The sequence below is a fragment of the Bufo bufo genome, chromosome 9, assembly GCF_905171765.1.
Source record: "Bufo bufo chromosome 9, aBufBuf1.1, whole genome shotgun sequence".
NCBI lineage: Eukaryota > Metazoa > Chordata > Amphibia > Anura > Bufonidae > Bufo > Bufo bufo.
In genome coordinates this window covers 140,438,991-140,451,584 of record NC_053397.1, presented here as the reverse complement: position 1 = coordinate 140,451,584, position 12,594 = coordinate 140,438,991, and the positions used below count along the sequence as shown (strand labels likewise).

The window sequence follows — 12,594 nt, the reverse complement described above, 5'->3', positions numbered from 1 at the left end:
TTAGCAAATCGGCGATGGACTGCAATATGAAAGTTACCATAGTAATCTGGGGAAAGTAATGGAGAACCTGATCTGAGTGGTCTGTAATGGTCATATTCGGTGAAAGACTCCCTTTAAGTTATGGCTTAAAGGGACACTGACAGGGCCAATAGGCATATTGAGGTATATATATGGCAGTACAGGTCTTATAATGGGTATTACAATCATCTAAGTATCCCCCCTGTCCACATTATACATACAGTAAACTTAAGTTTTATAACCTGCTCCAACGGTCTTCAATCTGCCCAAGGGGCGGCGTTTCACCTCTCTTGCGCCCAGCCAGCCTCCCCCAACTGCCGCTTTGAAGCGCCGCCCAGCTCATGAATATTCAGTTTGCTGGGCGGCTTCTGCGGTCCCCGCTCTGAAGCGCTGCGCTTAACAGTGCCCTGCGCATGCGCCGGATCTTGTGAAGTCGGGGACAGTAAGCGCCGCCCAGCGAAGTGAATATTGATGAGCTGGGCGGCACTTACTGTACCGGACTTCACAAGATCAGGCGCATGCGCAGGGCACTGTTAAGCGCAGCGCTTCAGAGCGGGGACCACAGAAGCCGCCCAGCAAACTGAATATTCATGAGCTGGGCGGCGCTTCAAAGCGGCAGTTGGGGGAGGCTGGCTGGGCGCAAGAGAGGTGAAACGCCGCTCCTTGGGCAGATTGAAGACCATTGGAGCAGGTATAAAACTTAAGTTTACTGTATGTATAATGTGGACAGGGGGGATACTTAGATGATTGTAATACCCATTATAATACCTGTACTGCCATATATATACCTCAATATGCTTATTGGCCCTGTCAGTGTCCCTTTAAGGAAGATAGGGGAGAAGAATGAAAATGTATAACACTGGTTTCCTATGGGTTAATATAGTTTGTGTCAGGGTGGATTTGATGTAAATCACTAGTCAGTAAGGCTTGATTTAAATCATAGTTTTCTACATAGACTAATTCTTGCTGGTATAACTTATAATATGCAAGTAGATGAATATTTTTAGAATAACTTTTCATATTAGTTTGATTAGGTTGATTCTGCATTCATAGGTTTGTAGAAGTTAGGATTAAGGTATTTTTCTCAACTCTGTTCATGTTATAACATTTTTGCTGTAAAGAAAAAGAGGCATGTGATCTCTGCTGAGTCAAATGCAGTTTTGAGAACTGCAAAAGTAAACCAAGAATCTGTGATAATATCTTGTAGGCAGAGAAACTGCCCAATAATCCTAGGCTACTTTCACACTTGTGGCCAGTTACGTCGTCAGAACTGCCCGCCGGATCCGCCGATCTCCATGTGACTGAAAGTATTTGTGAGACGGATCCGGATGCACATCAGTCTTGCAAATGCATTGCAAGAGCGGATCCGTTTCTCCGTTTGTCATGCGGACAGACGGATCTGTCTTGTATCTTTTTTCACATTTTTACCGGTCTGCGCAGGCCGGAAGGACGGATCTGGCCTCCCGGTATTTTGAACTAATACATTCCCATAGGGAAAAAATGCCCTTCAGGCAAGTCTTCAATTTTTTTTTTGCCGGAGATAAAACCGTAGCATGCTGCGGTTTTATCTTTTGCTTGATCAGTCATAACGACTGAACTGAAGACATCCTGATGCATCCTGAATGGATTACTCTCCATTCAGAATGCATGGGGATATGCCTGATCAGTTCTTTTCCGGTATAGAGCCCCTGTGACGGAACTCTATGCCGGAAAAGAAAAACGCAAGTGTGAAAGTACCCTTACAAAAACCTCTGGAAGAGCATGACATTGTGAATGGATTAATGGATATTATTTACCAAAAAAAATTACATATACAGCCTTATTCTACATAATTAAAAAAACTAATCTTTAGTTCATGATGGAATAACCTTTTGGATGATATTTTCCTCCAAAAAGCATTTTATATAAAAAAAAATCTGATTAAAAAAAAATGTTTTTTTTTAATTAATTTTTTAAATCATTGATTTTTATCCACCCTGGTTTGTGTATTTTCCCTTACTGGGTGAAAACGCATCATAACCGCAGGTATGTTTTTGCAAAAGCTGTGTGTTTCTTTTTTCGGTTACATCCAGGATGCAGCTCAGCCGTGACGTGTGGCAGCACCCACACTTGACAAGGCATAACTGTTAATTTTAAAATCATTCTAGGTGACTACCTCATTAAACTGAGAGAATGACAAGTGTGCAAAGTTGTTGTCAAAGCAAAGAGACTACTTTGAAGAATCTAAAACGTATAACATTCTGCTTTGTTTAATGCTTTTATGTTTACTACTTGATTCCATGTGTTCTTTCATTGTTTTCATGTCTTCAATATGGATCTACAATGTGGAAGTAATAAAGAAACCAAGGAATGAAAAACAGTCTGTGTGTGTGTGTGTGTGTATAATGTGTATCCCTACTCTCCCCCCGTCCCCCTGTCAGCACTCAAAAATGTACTGAAATACAGAGTCTAGACTCCTGTTCTAACATAATGGAGAGGGCTCCTGTGTGCATGCATGGCAGTCCTGACAAATAGTTAAGGCTGCATGCAGCCTGTTATTGTGGGAGGGGCCAGGTCCCCTTACTTAAACCCCCTCGTACAGCTTACCATCACCGCGCCCGCCGACCAGCACTTCCTGTGACGCACGTCACTTCCGGTAAGCACGCGCCCCAGGTAAGTATCACCACGCGCCTCCCGTGGTGGGCTCCGGTCTTTCCGTCTGCTGGGCCGTCGCCGACCGCTGGCCCCCTCCTCATCATCGCCTTCAGCCGCCGCAGGCTCCCCTCTCCGCCGTCCGGTGGCGTCCGTCCTCTCGCGAGAGGCAGGACGCATGCGCGGCGCCTCGGTATTTGCTCTCGGCTGCACGCTGGCCGCCCGGGGGGGGGGGGGCGCCGCACAGAGCTGTCCCGGCTGACGGCTGCCATGTCCCCGGTTGGGGGCTGAGTCATGCGGGCACCTTGTCCACCCACTCCGGTGGGGCTGCCGCTGCTGCCGCTCAGCCGGGGTGCTCAGGCAGCCGCCTCCCGCGCTGTCCCGCGGCCACATCTTAGTTACACAAGTGGCCTGGGGCAGGCGCCTTACTCCCCCACTAGGTAGCTTCCTCCCAATTCACGGCTCCTGCAGCCATGGATCCATGGTGGCCAGCCTGCAGTTGCAGGCAGGCCACGTCCCGCTCCAGGCCCGGCCTGGGCCGGCGGGGACGGCTCTCTGGTCATGACCAACTTTTGGGTGGTCTGAGCCCTGGCACGCGCTAAATTGCCCATCACAGGTGGCCAGATGGGCAAGTCACGGGCCACACCCCCTCCACGTCCCACATTGCCCCATTCAGGCCACCGTGCCTGGCCCGGCATGTCCACCCCCTGGCCCCGCTCCTGCCAGGCTGGCTTACGCCACGGTCTCCGTCACACACATTCAGGTCGGATCCGTGGCGCTCCGGGTCCTTCCACGCCCCGGCCTACCCACGGCCTCCCAGCGGGGCCTTGGGGGCTCCGGCCTTGTTGCTCCCTATGATTCACATGTGTGTTCCTTTCCCAGGTGCCAGTAGCGTTCGTGGTCCCCGTCGTACCTTATCTCGACTTCCCTGACGTCAGGTTAGGTCCTGCAGAAAATCGCTGTCGGCCGCTCGTGGGAAAACTCATACTTGAGGGTTCAGGTAGGTAATCTGGGGCTGCTCCTGGCAGTTCCTCTTCCCGACATCCCGGGTTGCCTCCCAGGAGGCACGCGGGGATGTTTTCTCGCTCTCAACCCGAGACGTTCAGGTGTCTCCTCTGTCCTGCTTAGCCTGAGGCGTTCAGGTGTCTTCTCTTTCCAGGTACCCTGAAGCGTTCAGGTGTTCTCTCTGTCCATCTTGGCCTGAGGCGTTCAGGTGTCTTCTTTCTCCAGGTTCCCTGAAGCGTTCAGGGGTCCTCTCTGTCCATCTTTGCCTGAGGCGTTCAGGTGGCTTCTCTGTCCAGGTACCCTAAAGCGTTCATGGGTCTTCTCTGTCCATCTTTGCCTAAGGCGTCCAGGTGTCTTCTCCATCCTGGTACCCTGAAGCGTTCTGGTATCTTCTCTGTCCTTCCTTGCCTGAGGCGTTCAGGTGTCTTCTCTGTCCAGGTACCCTGAAGCGTTCAGGTGTCTTCTCTGTTCATCCTTGCCTGAGGCGTTCAGGTGTCTTCTCTGTCCTGGTACCCTGAAGCGTTCAGGTGTCTTCTCTGTCCATCCTTGCCTGAGGCGTTCAGGTGTCTTCTCTGTCTCAGCACCCTGAAGAGCTCAGGTGTTTCCTCTGTCCATCTCAGGCGAGACGTTCAGGTGTCTTCCCTGCCAGGGGCCCTGAGGCGCTCAGGTGTCTTCTCCGTCCACGGTGGCTGGTAGCGTCGGGGTCGGCCCTGGGCTCGTCAGCCTCAGGTGCAGCCACCTTCCCGGTAGGCAGCCGGGGCATTCAGGCCACGCATCGCCACGCGTCTCGGTACTCCCAGGCCCTCCTTACCACAGTCCCTAGTCTCCGCCTCCTGGTGCCCTTCTTCCTGGTCCATGTTTTATCCACGTCTCCCTGTCTCCACATTAGACGACACTACGCTGTGTCCACGCGCACCCGCGATGGCTTCCTGTCTCGCGCAGCATTTTGCTCACGTCACTCCTAACTTTTCCAGTCCTCAGGGCCAGCCGGTTCGTTCCCGTCCATCCTCTGACGGTAAGACAAGGGGTTGATTCCACGCTCTCAGGTACGTCATCGCATACGTTCATCCACGACCTTCTTAGTCGGGGTGCACGTCCCCATGACCTCTCCAGCGGCCATATTGTTGTCTCTAAATTCCAGGTGTTGCAAGGTCTCTGCTATTTTTGAAGCCATGTCACAGGTCTCTGACGTCGACGACACGTTGTCCCTCCCGGGTACGTCGGTCTCCAGCCAAGGCGGCCCAGTTGCCCTCCGTAGATGGACTGTGCCGAGGCTCGTTGCGGAATTGGCCAAGAGAGGCATCAGACACCCAGCGTCAGCCAGGAAGGCCGAGTTATACCGCCTATTGATGACCGAGCCCAGCGCTCCTGAAAGGGAAGATCCACCCCCAGCCATCCAGCAGGCCCTGGTGCTGTTGCAGGCCTCCTTGGATTCGCTCATCTCGTCCGTTGCCGACATCAGGACCAGGGTGGTGGACTTGGAGTCCAGAGCACCGGCGTCTTCCCAGGCGGTGGTCCCCATCTCCGATCCCCCTCTATTTCAGCTTCCGGCTCCAGGTACGTCCCCGGCTGCTCCGGTGGTGGCTCCTGCGCACTTGGTGCCGGACCACATCAGGAGGGACATCTTGGCGGGCAAGGACGTGAATCTCGCGTCCATCCTGATTGCGTCCCACGATGCCGCAGACAACAAGACTTTTGACTGCGGGGAGGTCTCGGTGGTCCTTCGGGCCAAGGATGGACGTCTCAACCGCAAGCTCTCTGTCGTCGAGTTTGTTTTGGCCTTCGGCCTGTTTAGAGACGTGCTCTGCTCCGCTTTCCCGGCCCGCCGGGAGGAGCTGGACACGTATCTACACAGGGTCACGGGACTTGGGCACAAGTACGGCGGCACGGCTTTTTATGACTACCACCGCTCCTTTTCAGCCAAGGCCGCCGCCGCGCTTGCCCAGTTTCAGTTCTCCGTCAACTGGGCCATGCTGGACATGGAGTTGTTCTGCCAGCATTTCGCCGGTCTCCGGGCCCCCGCTTGTTCGACCTGCCAGTCGATTTTCCACTCTACTGAGTGGTGTCCTCAAACGGCCACGGCCCAATCAGACAAGGCTATTCCAGGCCCCTCTGGGGTCCCCCGCAGTCCCTCCACCACCGATAAGTTGGGTAGACCCATTGTCTACCTTGGCAACAGCCAAGTTTGCAATAACTTCAACTTTGGTTCCTGTCTATTTAGCGGTTGCAGGGCCCTGCACATCTGCTCCATCTGCTTCAGGGCTCACCCCAGGTCCACATGTCCCAAGAAGGCTTACAAGCGCCTATGACTAGCCGACTGCGACATCGACCTCCTGGCTCTCCTGTTACGGGACCATCCGGTGCCAGGGTTCGTGGACTTCCTGGTCTCTGGCCTCTGCTCCGGGTTTGACACAGGGTTGGTGGCACTACCCCATTCCAACTGGGAGTGCGACAATCTGCAGTCAGCCAGGTCAGATCCCACCGCTGTACAGGAACTCCTGAATTCGGAGGTGGAGAAAGGGTTCCTCCTGGGCCCCTTCAACCAGATTCCTTTCTCTCGCTGGCGGATCAGCCCCATAGGCATCGTGTCTAAAAAAGATTCGAATAAAAAACGTTTGATTTACGATCTCTCCGCCCCCCATGATTCCGTCATCCCCAGCATCAATTCACTCATCCCTTCTGAAGAATTTTCCATGACCTATGCGTCCATAGACGAAGCCATTGCCCTCATCCTTAGCGCCGGGAAAGGCGCCTGGTTGTCTAAAACGGACATAGCGGACGCCTTTAAACTGCTGCCCATTGCCCCTCACCTTTGGCAGTTCTATGGCATCAGGTGGGAGGGCAGGTTCTATTTTGCCAACAGGTTGACCTTCGGCTCAAAAAGCAGCCCGTGGTTATTTGACCAATTGGCGCAGGCCCTGCACTGGATCCTGATCCACCACGGCAGCGCCCCAGCGGTCATCCATTACCTGGACGACTTCCTCCTCATAGAACCTCCGCTATGTCGGCCATCCGGGCTGCTCTCCCTCCTGGAGATCTTTGCCGCCCTTTCCATCCCAATTTCGCAGGGGAAGACCGCGGGGCCGGTCACTTCCATCACCTTCCTGGGTATTGTCCTGGACTCAGACAGAATGGAAGCCAGGCTTCCTGAGGCAAAGCTGTCCCAGATACGGGAAGTCGTGGCCAGGGCCATCACCTCTTCCCAGGTGACCAAGGTCGAGCTACAGTCCATCCTGGGTCGGCTGAACTTTGCCTTAAGGGTCATGCCCCAGGGCAGGGCTTTCATTTCCCGGCTGCTCTCGCTCCTTCCCTCAGCCTCCGAACCCAGCAGCATTGTCCACTTGGACAGGGCTGCCATGGCAGATTTGCGCATGTGGGACAGCTTTCTGTTATCTTGGAACGGGGTCAGCCTGTTTGTCCCCTCATGGTCCCAGTCATCTACCAGGGTGTTTGCTGATGCCGCAGCATCCCGGGGTTTCGCGGCCATCTTCGGGTCCCAGTGGCTGGCTGGCCCATGGCCTCCTCAGGTCAGTTCCGACCCCCAGTCCCTCAGCTCATCACCGTTCCTGGAATGTTACCCCATCGTGGCGGCCGCATCCGTCTGGGGTCACCTCTGGGCGAATTCCAGCGTCATGTTTATATCTGACAGTCAGGACCTGGTGGACATCATCTCCAAAGGCCGAGCTAAGTCGGCCAGGGTCATGTCCCTGTTACGCAAACTGGTCTGGCTGGCCATGACCCATAACTTTCACTTTTCATGTTCCCATATCCCAGGTGCCAGCAACACGGCGGCCGATGCCTTATCGAGGTTCAATTTTCACACCTTCTTTCAGGTATGTCCAGAAGCAGACCGGACCGGGGCCCGGATTCCCGGTTTCAGCGACCTGATGTTGGACTGAGGTCTCTGCTGGCAACCGCCGAGGACCTCAGGCACCGATCCCTTTCGGTCAACACGGCTCGCAACTACGGCACAGGTTGGAACCACTTCCAGAAGTTTTCCAGGGACCATCCCCAACAGGATATGTCCTTCATTGCGTACATCATGGCTTTCATGGCCCATTGCCATGTCAACCTCAAGCTGGCACCCAGCACCATCCGTTTGTACCTGGCCGGGGCACAGCATTTCTTAGCCCTTCAGAACCCAGAAGTACGCGCAGCGTTCACATCCCAAGCCGTCAAGGCCACGCTCAGGGGCATTGAGAAAAATAGTAAAGACTCCAACCCGTCCCGTCGGCCGGTCTCCGGTGAGCTGTTTAGGCAGCTGTCTGCATCCCTAGATGGCAATCCTTTTGGCCATTTCACTAGTCTGGTCATCAAAGCCGCCATGTACCTAAGCTTCTACGGCTTCCTTCGTCCAGGAGAATTTTCAGTTTCTTCCCTGAAGACGATCTTCCTGAAAAAGAAGCAGCTATCCTGGAGCCAGGATCATCTGGTATTAAGCCTGCCTTCCACCAAGACGTCCCAAACCGGTCCTCCCATACTGATCCGTTTCTTCAAGTCCGGGAACGCCTGGTGTCCGGTGGTGGTACTCCAACATCTCCTGGGTTCCACACCATCTCCAGATCCAGAGTCTCCGTTGCTGCCATTCCAAGGGAAACCCCTATCCACGTCACAGTTTGTCTCCCACATCAGATCCCTGGTCGCAGGGTTGGGGGTGGACCCCAAAACCATATCAGGACATTCGTTCCGCATCGGAGCGGCTTCAGCGGCTTCCAAGCACGGGACGCCTCCGCACGTCATCCGTCACATGGGTAGGTGGAGATCTGCCTGTTTTTCCCGGTACATCCCGGATCCGCTGACTGAAACCCGGCAGGTATTCCGTTCCTTGGTTTTGTAACCCTGTTCCACATGCATTAAACAGCAGCACTTCTCCTACCTGGTGTCTTTTTTGGCCCTCTTTTAGGCAGGCCCACGTCCCGTGGCTCCAGGCACACCCCAGCCACTGTCTAGCCCCCTCCTGTCACCTTACTGACCGTGGCCGCGGCCACAAATAGTTAAGGCTGCATGCAGCCTGTTATTGTGGGAGGGGCCAGGTCCCCTTACTTAAACCCCCTCGTACAGCTTACCATCACCGCGCCCGCCGACCAGCACTTCACCCACCCTTTCCCCCCCCTTTTTTCTTCCTACTCTCCCTAGGGTTGGCCCTCTTTTAGGCAGGCCCACGTCCCGTGGCTCCAGGCACACCCCAGCCACTGTCTAGCCCCCTCCTGTCACCTTACTGACCGTGGCCGCGGCCACAATGTATTTCTATGCACCTTTGAGCTGACTGCAGGGGAATAGGAGGCAGTAGTAAAACAAAATTTTATGATCTGGACTCATTATCTGTAGTACTATGCATGTTTTACTATAGATCAGGGATGCCTAACCTGCGGCCCTCCAGCTGTTGCAAAACTATAACTCCCAGCATGCTGGGACAGCCTACAGCTATCCGCCTACAACATGGCATGGTGGGTGTTGTACAGCTAGAGGGCTGCAGGTTGGGCATCACAGGTTTATTTAGTCCAAAATCGGGGTGACAGATTCTCTTTAAAGGAGTCATCAGTAGGGATGAGCGAACTTTTGTTTTTTACAAGTTTGAAGTTTTATTACAATTTCATTATGGATTCTGTTACTACGGGCCATAATAGAAGTCTATGACAGAATGCCTTTTAAGAGGCATTCCGGTTTGCATTCCATCTTAATCGAAGTATATGGGCCACATAACGGATCCCTCTGGTTTCTGTTATGCAGGAGAAGACTCCTGCATAAAGGGAACCTGAGGGATCAGTTATGTGGCCCATGGACTTCTTTTATAACAGAATCCATAACTGAATTGTAATGAAGCTTGCACTTGTAAAACACAAGTTTGCTTATCAGATTACGATATTGATGATTACATGTAACTACAACTGCTGTCTCATTCAAGTGAATGGGATGGAGGAGCTGTAATTACACTGCTCACTACATACTCGCTGTCAACATTACAGCAGCAAACAGTGAAGAGAATGCAGTGCTCAAAGGAGCGCTGGGAGTTGGGCCCACATTGATCTGATATTAATAACCTATCTTGAGGATAGGTCCTCAACATCTGTAACCAGACAACCCCTTTAACACAGAATTTTCGACATGCTACAAAAAAGACAATTTTATTTTGGTGGAATTAATAGGTAAAGGCCAACCAACAGTTGCTCTAGGAGCAGGGAGGAATTTAATGACTTGTATTCATTATTTGTAAATTAGTTGCAAAGACACATTCTATCACTATTAAAATTTTGTTTGTTTTTTCTAGATATGGTCATTGAGTCGACGGCCTTTTTTCTCAAGACCTAATTTATGTTTGCAACCCAGCAGTTCATGAAAAGAGAAGAACCTGTAAAAATTAAACCTAGTTTATTCATATACTTACATTTTTTTAATATTTTTTTTCCCCTCGTATGTCAAGTATATCTTCCTTTATATTCCAAATAAACATGGTATCCGGTTTATTGGTATGTATTGTTTTTTTGCGTGGATGTTGTACATGTAACCTTTTGACTAACAAAGTTGTAACATGTGGTAATATCATATCGGTTAACTTTTTTTATATGTATATTTTCTTGGATCATAATTTCTAAATATCAAAGTGTGTGTGTGTGTATATATAGCATTTTTTGTAGCAGTCAAAGCCGATATCTGGGTTCTTCAGTTAGGGTCCCAATCTATAACATGTAGCAGAAACAAACTTACACACACACCTACAGTCGTGGCCAAAAGTTTTGAGAATTACATAAATATTGGAAATTGGAAAAGTTTCTGCTTCAGTTTTTATAATATCAATTTGCATATACTCCAGAATGTTATGAAGAGTGATCAGATGAATTGCATAGTCCTTCTTTGCCATGAAAATTCACTTAATCCCAAAAAAAAACTTTCCACTGCATTTCATTGCTGTCATTAAAGGAACTGCTGAGATCATTTCAGTAATCGTCTTGTTAATTTAGGTGAGAATGTTGACGAGCACAAGGCTGGAGATCATTATGTCAAGCTGATTGGGTTAAAATGGCAGACTTGACATGTTAAAAGGAGGGTGATGCTTGAAATCATTGTTCTTCCATTGTTAACCATGGTGACCTGCAAAGAATCGCGTGCAGCCATCATTGCATTGCATAAAAATGGCTTCACAGGCAAGGATATTGTGGCTACTAAGATTGCACCTCAATCAACAATTTATAGGATCATCAAGAACTTCAAGGAAAGAGGTTCAATTCTTGTTAAGAAGGCTTCAGGGCATCCAATTAAGTCCAGCAAGCGCCAGGATCATCTCATAAAGAGGATTCAGCTGCGGGATCGGATTGCCACCAGTGCAGAGCTTGCTCAGGAATGGCAGCAGGCAGGTGTGAGCGCATCTGCACGCACAGTGAGGCGAAGACTTTTGGAAGATGGCCTGGTGACAAGAAGGGCAGCAAAGAAGCCACTTCTCTCCAAAAAAAACATCAGGGACAGATTGATCTTCTGCAGAAAGTATGGTGAATGGACTGCTGAGGACTGGGGCAAAGTCATATTCTCCGATGAAGCCTCTTTCCGATTGTTTGGGGCATCTGGAAAAAGACTTGTCTGGAGAAGAAAAGGTGAGCGCTACCATCAGGCCTGTGTCATGCCAACAGTAAAGCATCCTGAGACCATTCATGTGTGGGGTTGCTTCTCATCCAAGGGAGTGGGCTCACTCACAATTTTGCCCAAAAACACAGCCATGAATAAAGAATGGTACCAAAACACCCTCCAACAATCTAACAACAGTTTGGTGAAGAACAATGCATTTTCCAGCACAATGGAGCACCGTGCCATAAGGCAAAAGTGATAACTAAGTAGCTCGGGGACCAAAACGTTGACATTTTGGGTCCATGGCCTGGAAACTCCCCAGATCTTAATCCCATTGAGAACTTGTGGTCAATCCTCAAGAGGCGGGTGGACAAACAAAAACCTACTAATTCTGACAAACTCCAAGAAGTGATTATGAAAGAATGGGTTGCTATCAGTCAGGAATTGGCCCAGAAGTTGATTGAGCGCATGCCCAGTCGAATTGCAGAGGTCCTGAAAAAGAAGGGCCAACACTGCAAATACTGACTCTTTGCATAAATGTCATGTAATTGTCGATAAAAGCCTTTGAAACGTATGAAGTGCGTGTAATTATATTTCACTACATCACAGAAACAACTGAAACAAAGATCTAAAAGCAGTTTAGCAGCAAACTTTGTGAAAACTAATATTTGTTTCATTCTCAAAACTTTTGGCCACGACTGTACACACCTAGAGCACCTTAGTGGCTTTGGATCCTTGTCCCTGCGCGGCCACTGCTGCACCTCCCGTCATGCGGATCAAAACATACGGGGGTGCGACTAGCCTCCCTAACTGCTACAGAGGCTATTCAGTCGTGGCCTGCTATTGGTTGCAAGCCACACACCCGGATGCCGGATGTTTTAATCCACACAACAGGGAGATGCAGCGGTGGCCGTGCAGGGATCTGGAGCTGGTGCCGGAGATCTTAGGCCTTCCGGTGTGGGGAGACATCGGCTTGCTCTTCAGGAATTTTATCTCTGGTTGACCGCTTTTCTTTTTGGGAGTCTCCATAAGGTCGGTGGACTGTTCTCTGGCGATTTTTACCATAATAGCGATATGGAAGCACGTTGGCAAAGGAACACAGGTTTTTGGAGTGGGAGCACGAGCTCAAGCGTCCGGCATGTAGGTAGTCTGTGTCCGCACCCAAAATCATAGTTTTTAGCCACATGAAACTTAAAAAAATAAGATCAGTCGTGTTGGATGATTGACGAGCAGGAGCCAACGCACAATGTGCAACTTCTCACAAATGAAGAGTGACAGAATCCTTGAATTTAGCAACCTTGGTTTATTGTTTACAGGTGCCATTTGAAGCCCAGATCCTCTATCTAAATGAAAAAATTGCAACACTAAGATACCTTGACAATA

The 12,594-nt window shown here is 50.6% G+C and overlaps 1 protein-coding gene across 1 annotated transcript in view; it reads left to right on the top strand.

Annotated features, from left to right (window-relative positions):
- RBX1 (ring-box 1) overlaps positions 1-10,118 on the top strand; it is a 108,990-nt gene extending 98,872 nt beyond the window's left edge. Inside the window, exon 5 of the mRNA XM_040407657.1 lies at positions 9,923-10,118. Coding sequence (XP_040263591.1) covers positions 9,923-9,935 — 13 coding nt within the window. The 3' untranslated portion in view covers positions 9,936-10,118. The remainder of the gene's footprint in view (positions 1-9,922) is intronic.
- Positions 10,119-12,594: the final 2,476 nt, after the last annotated feature.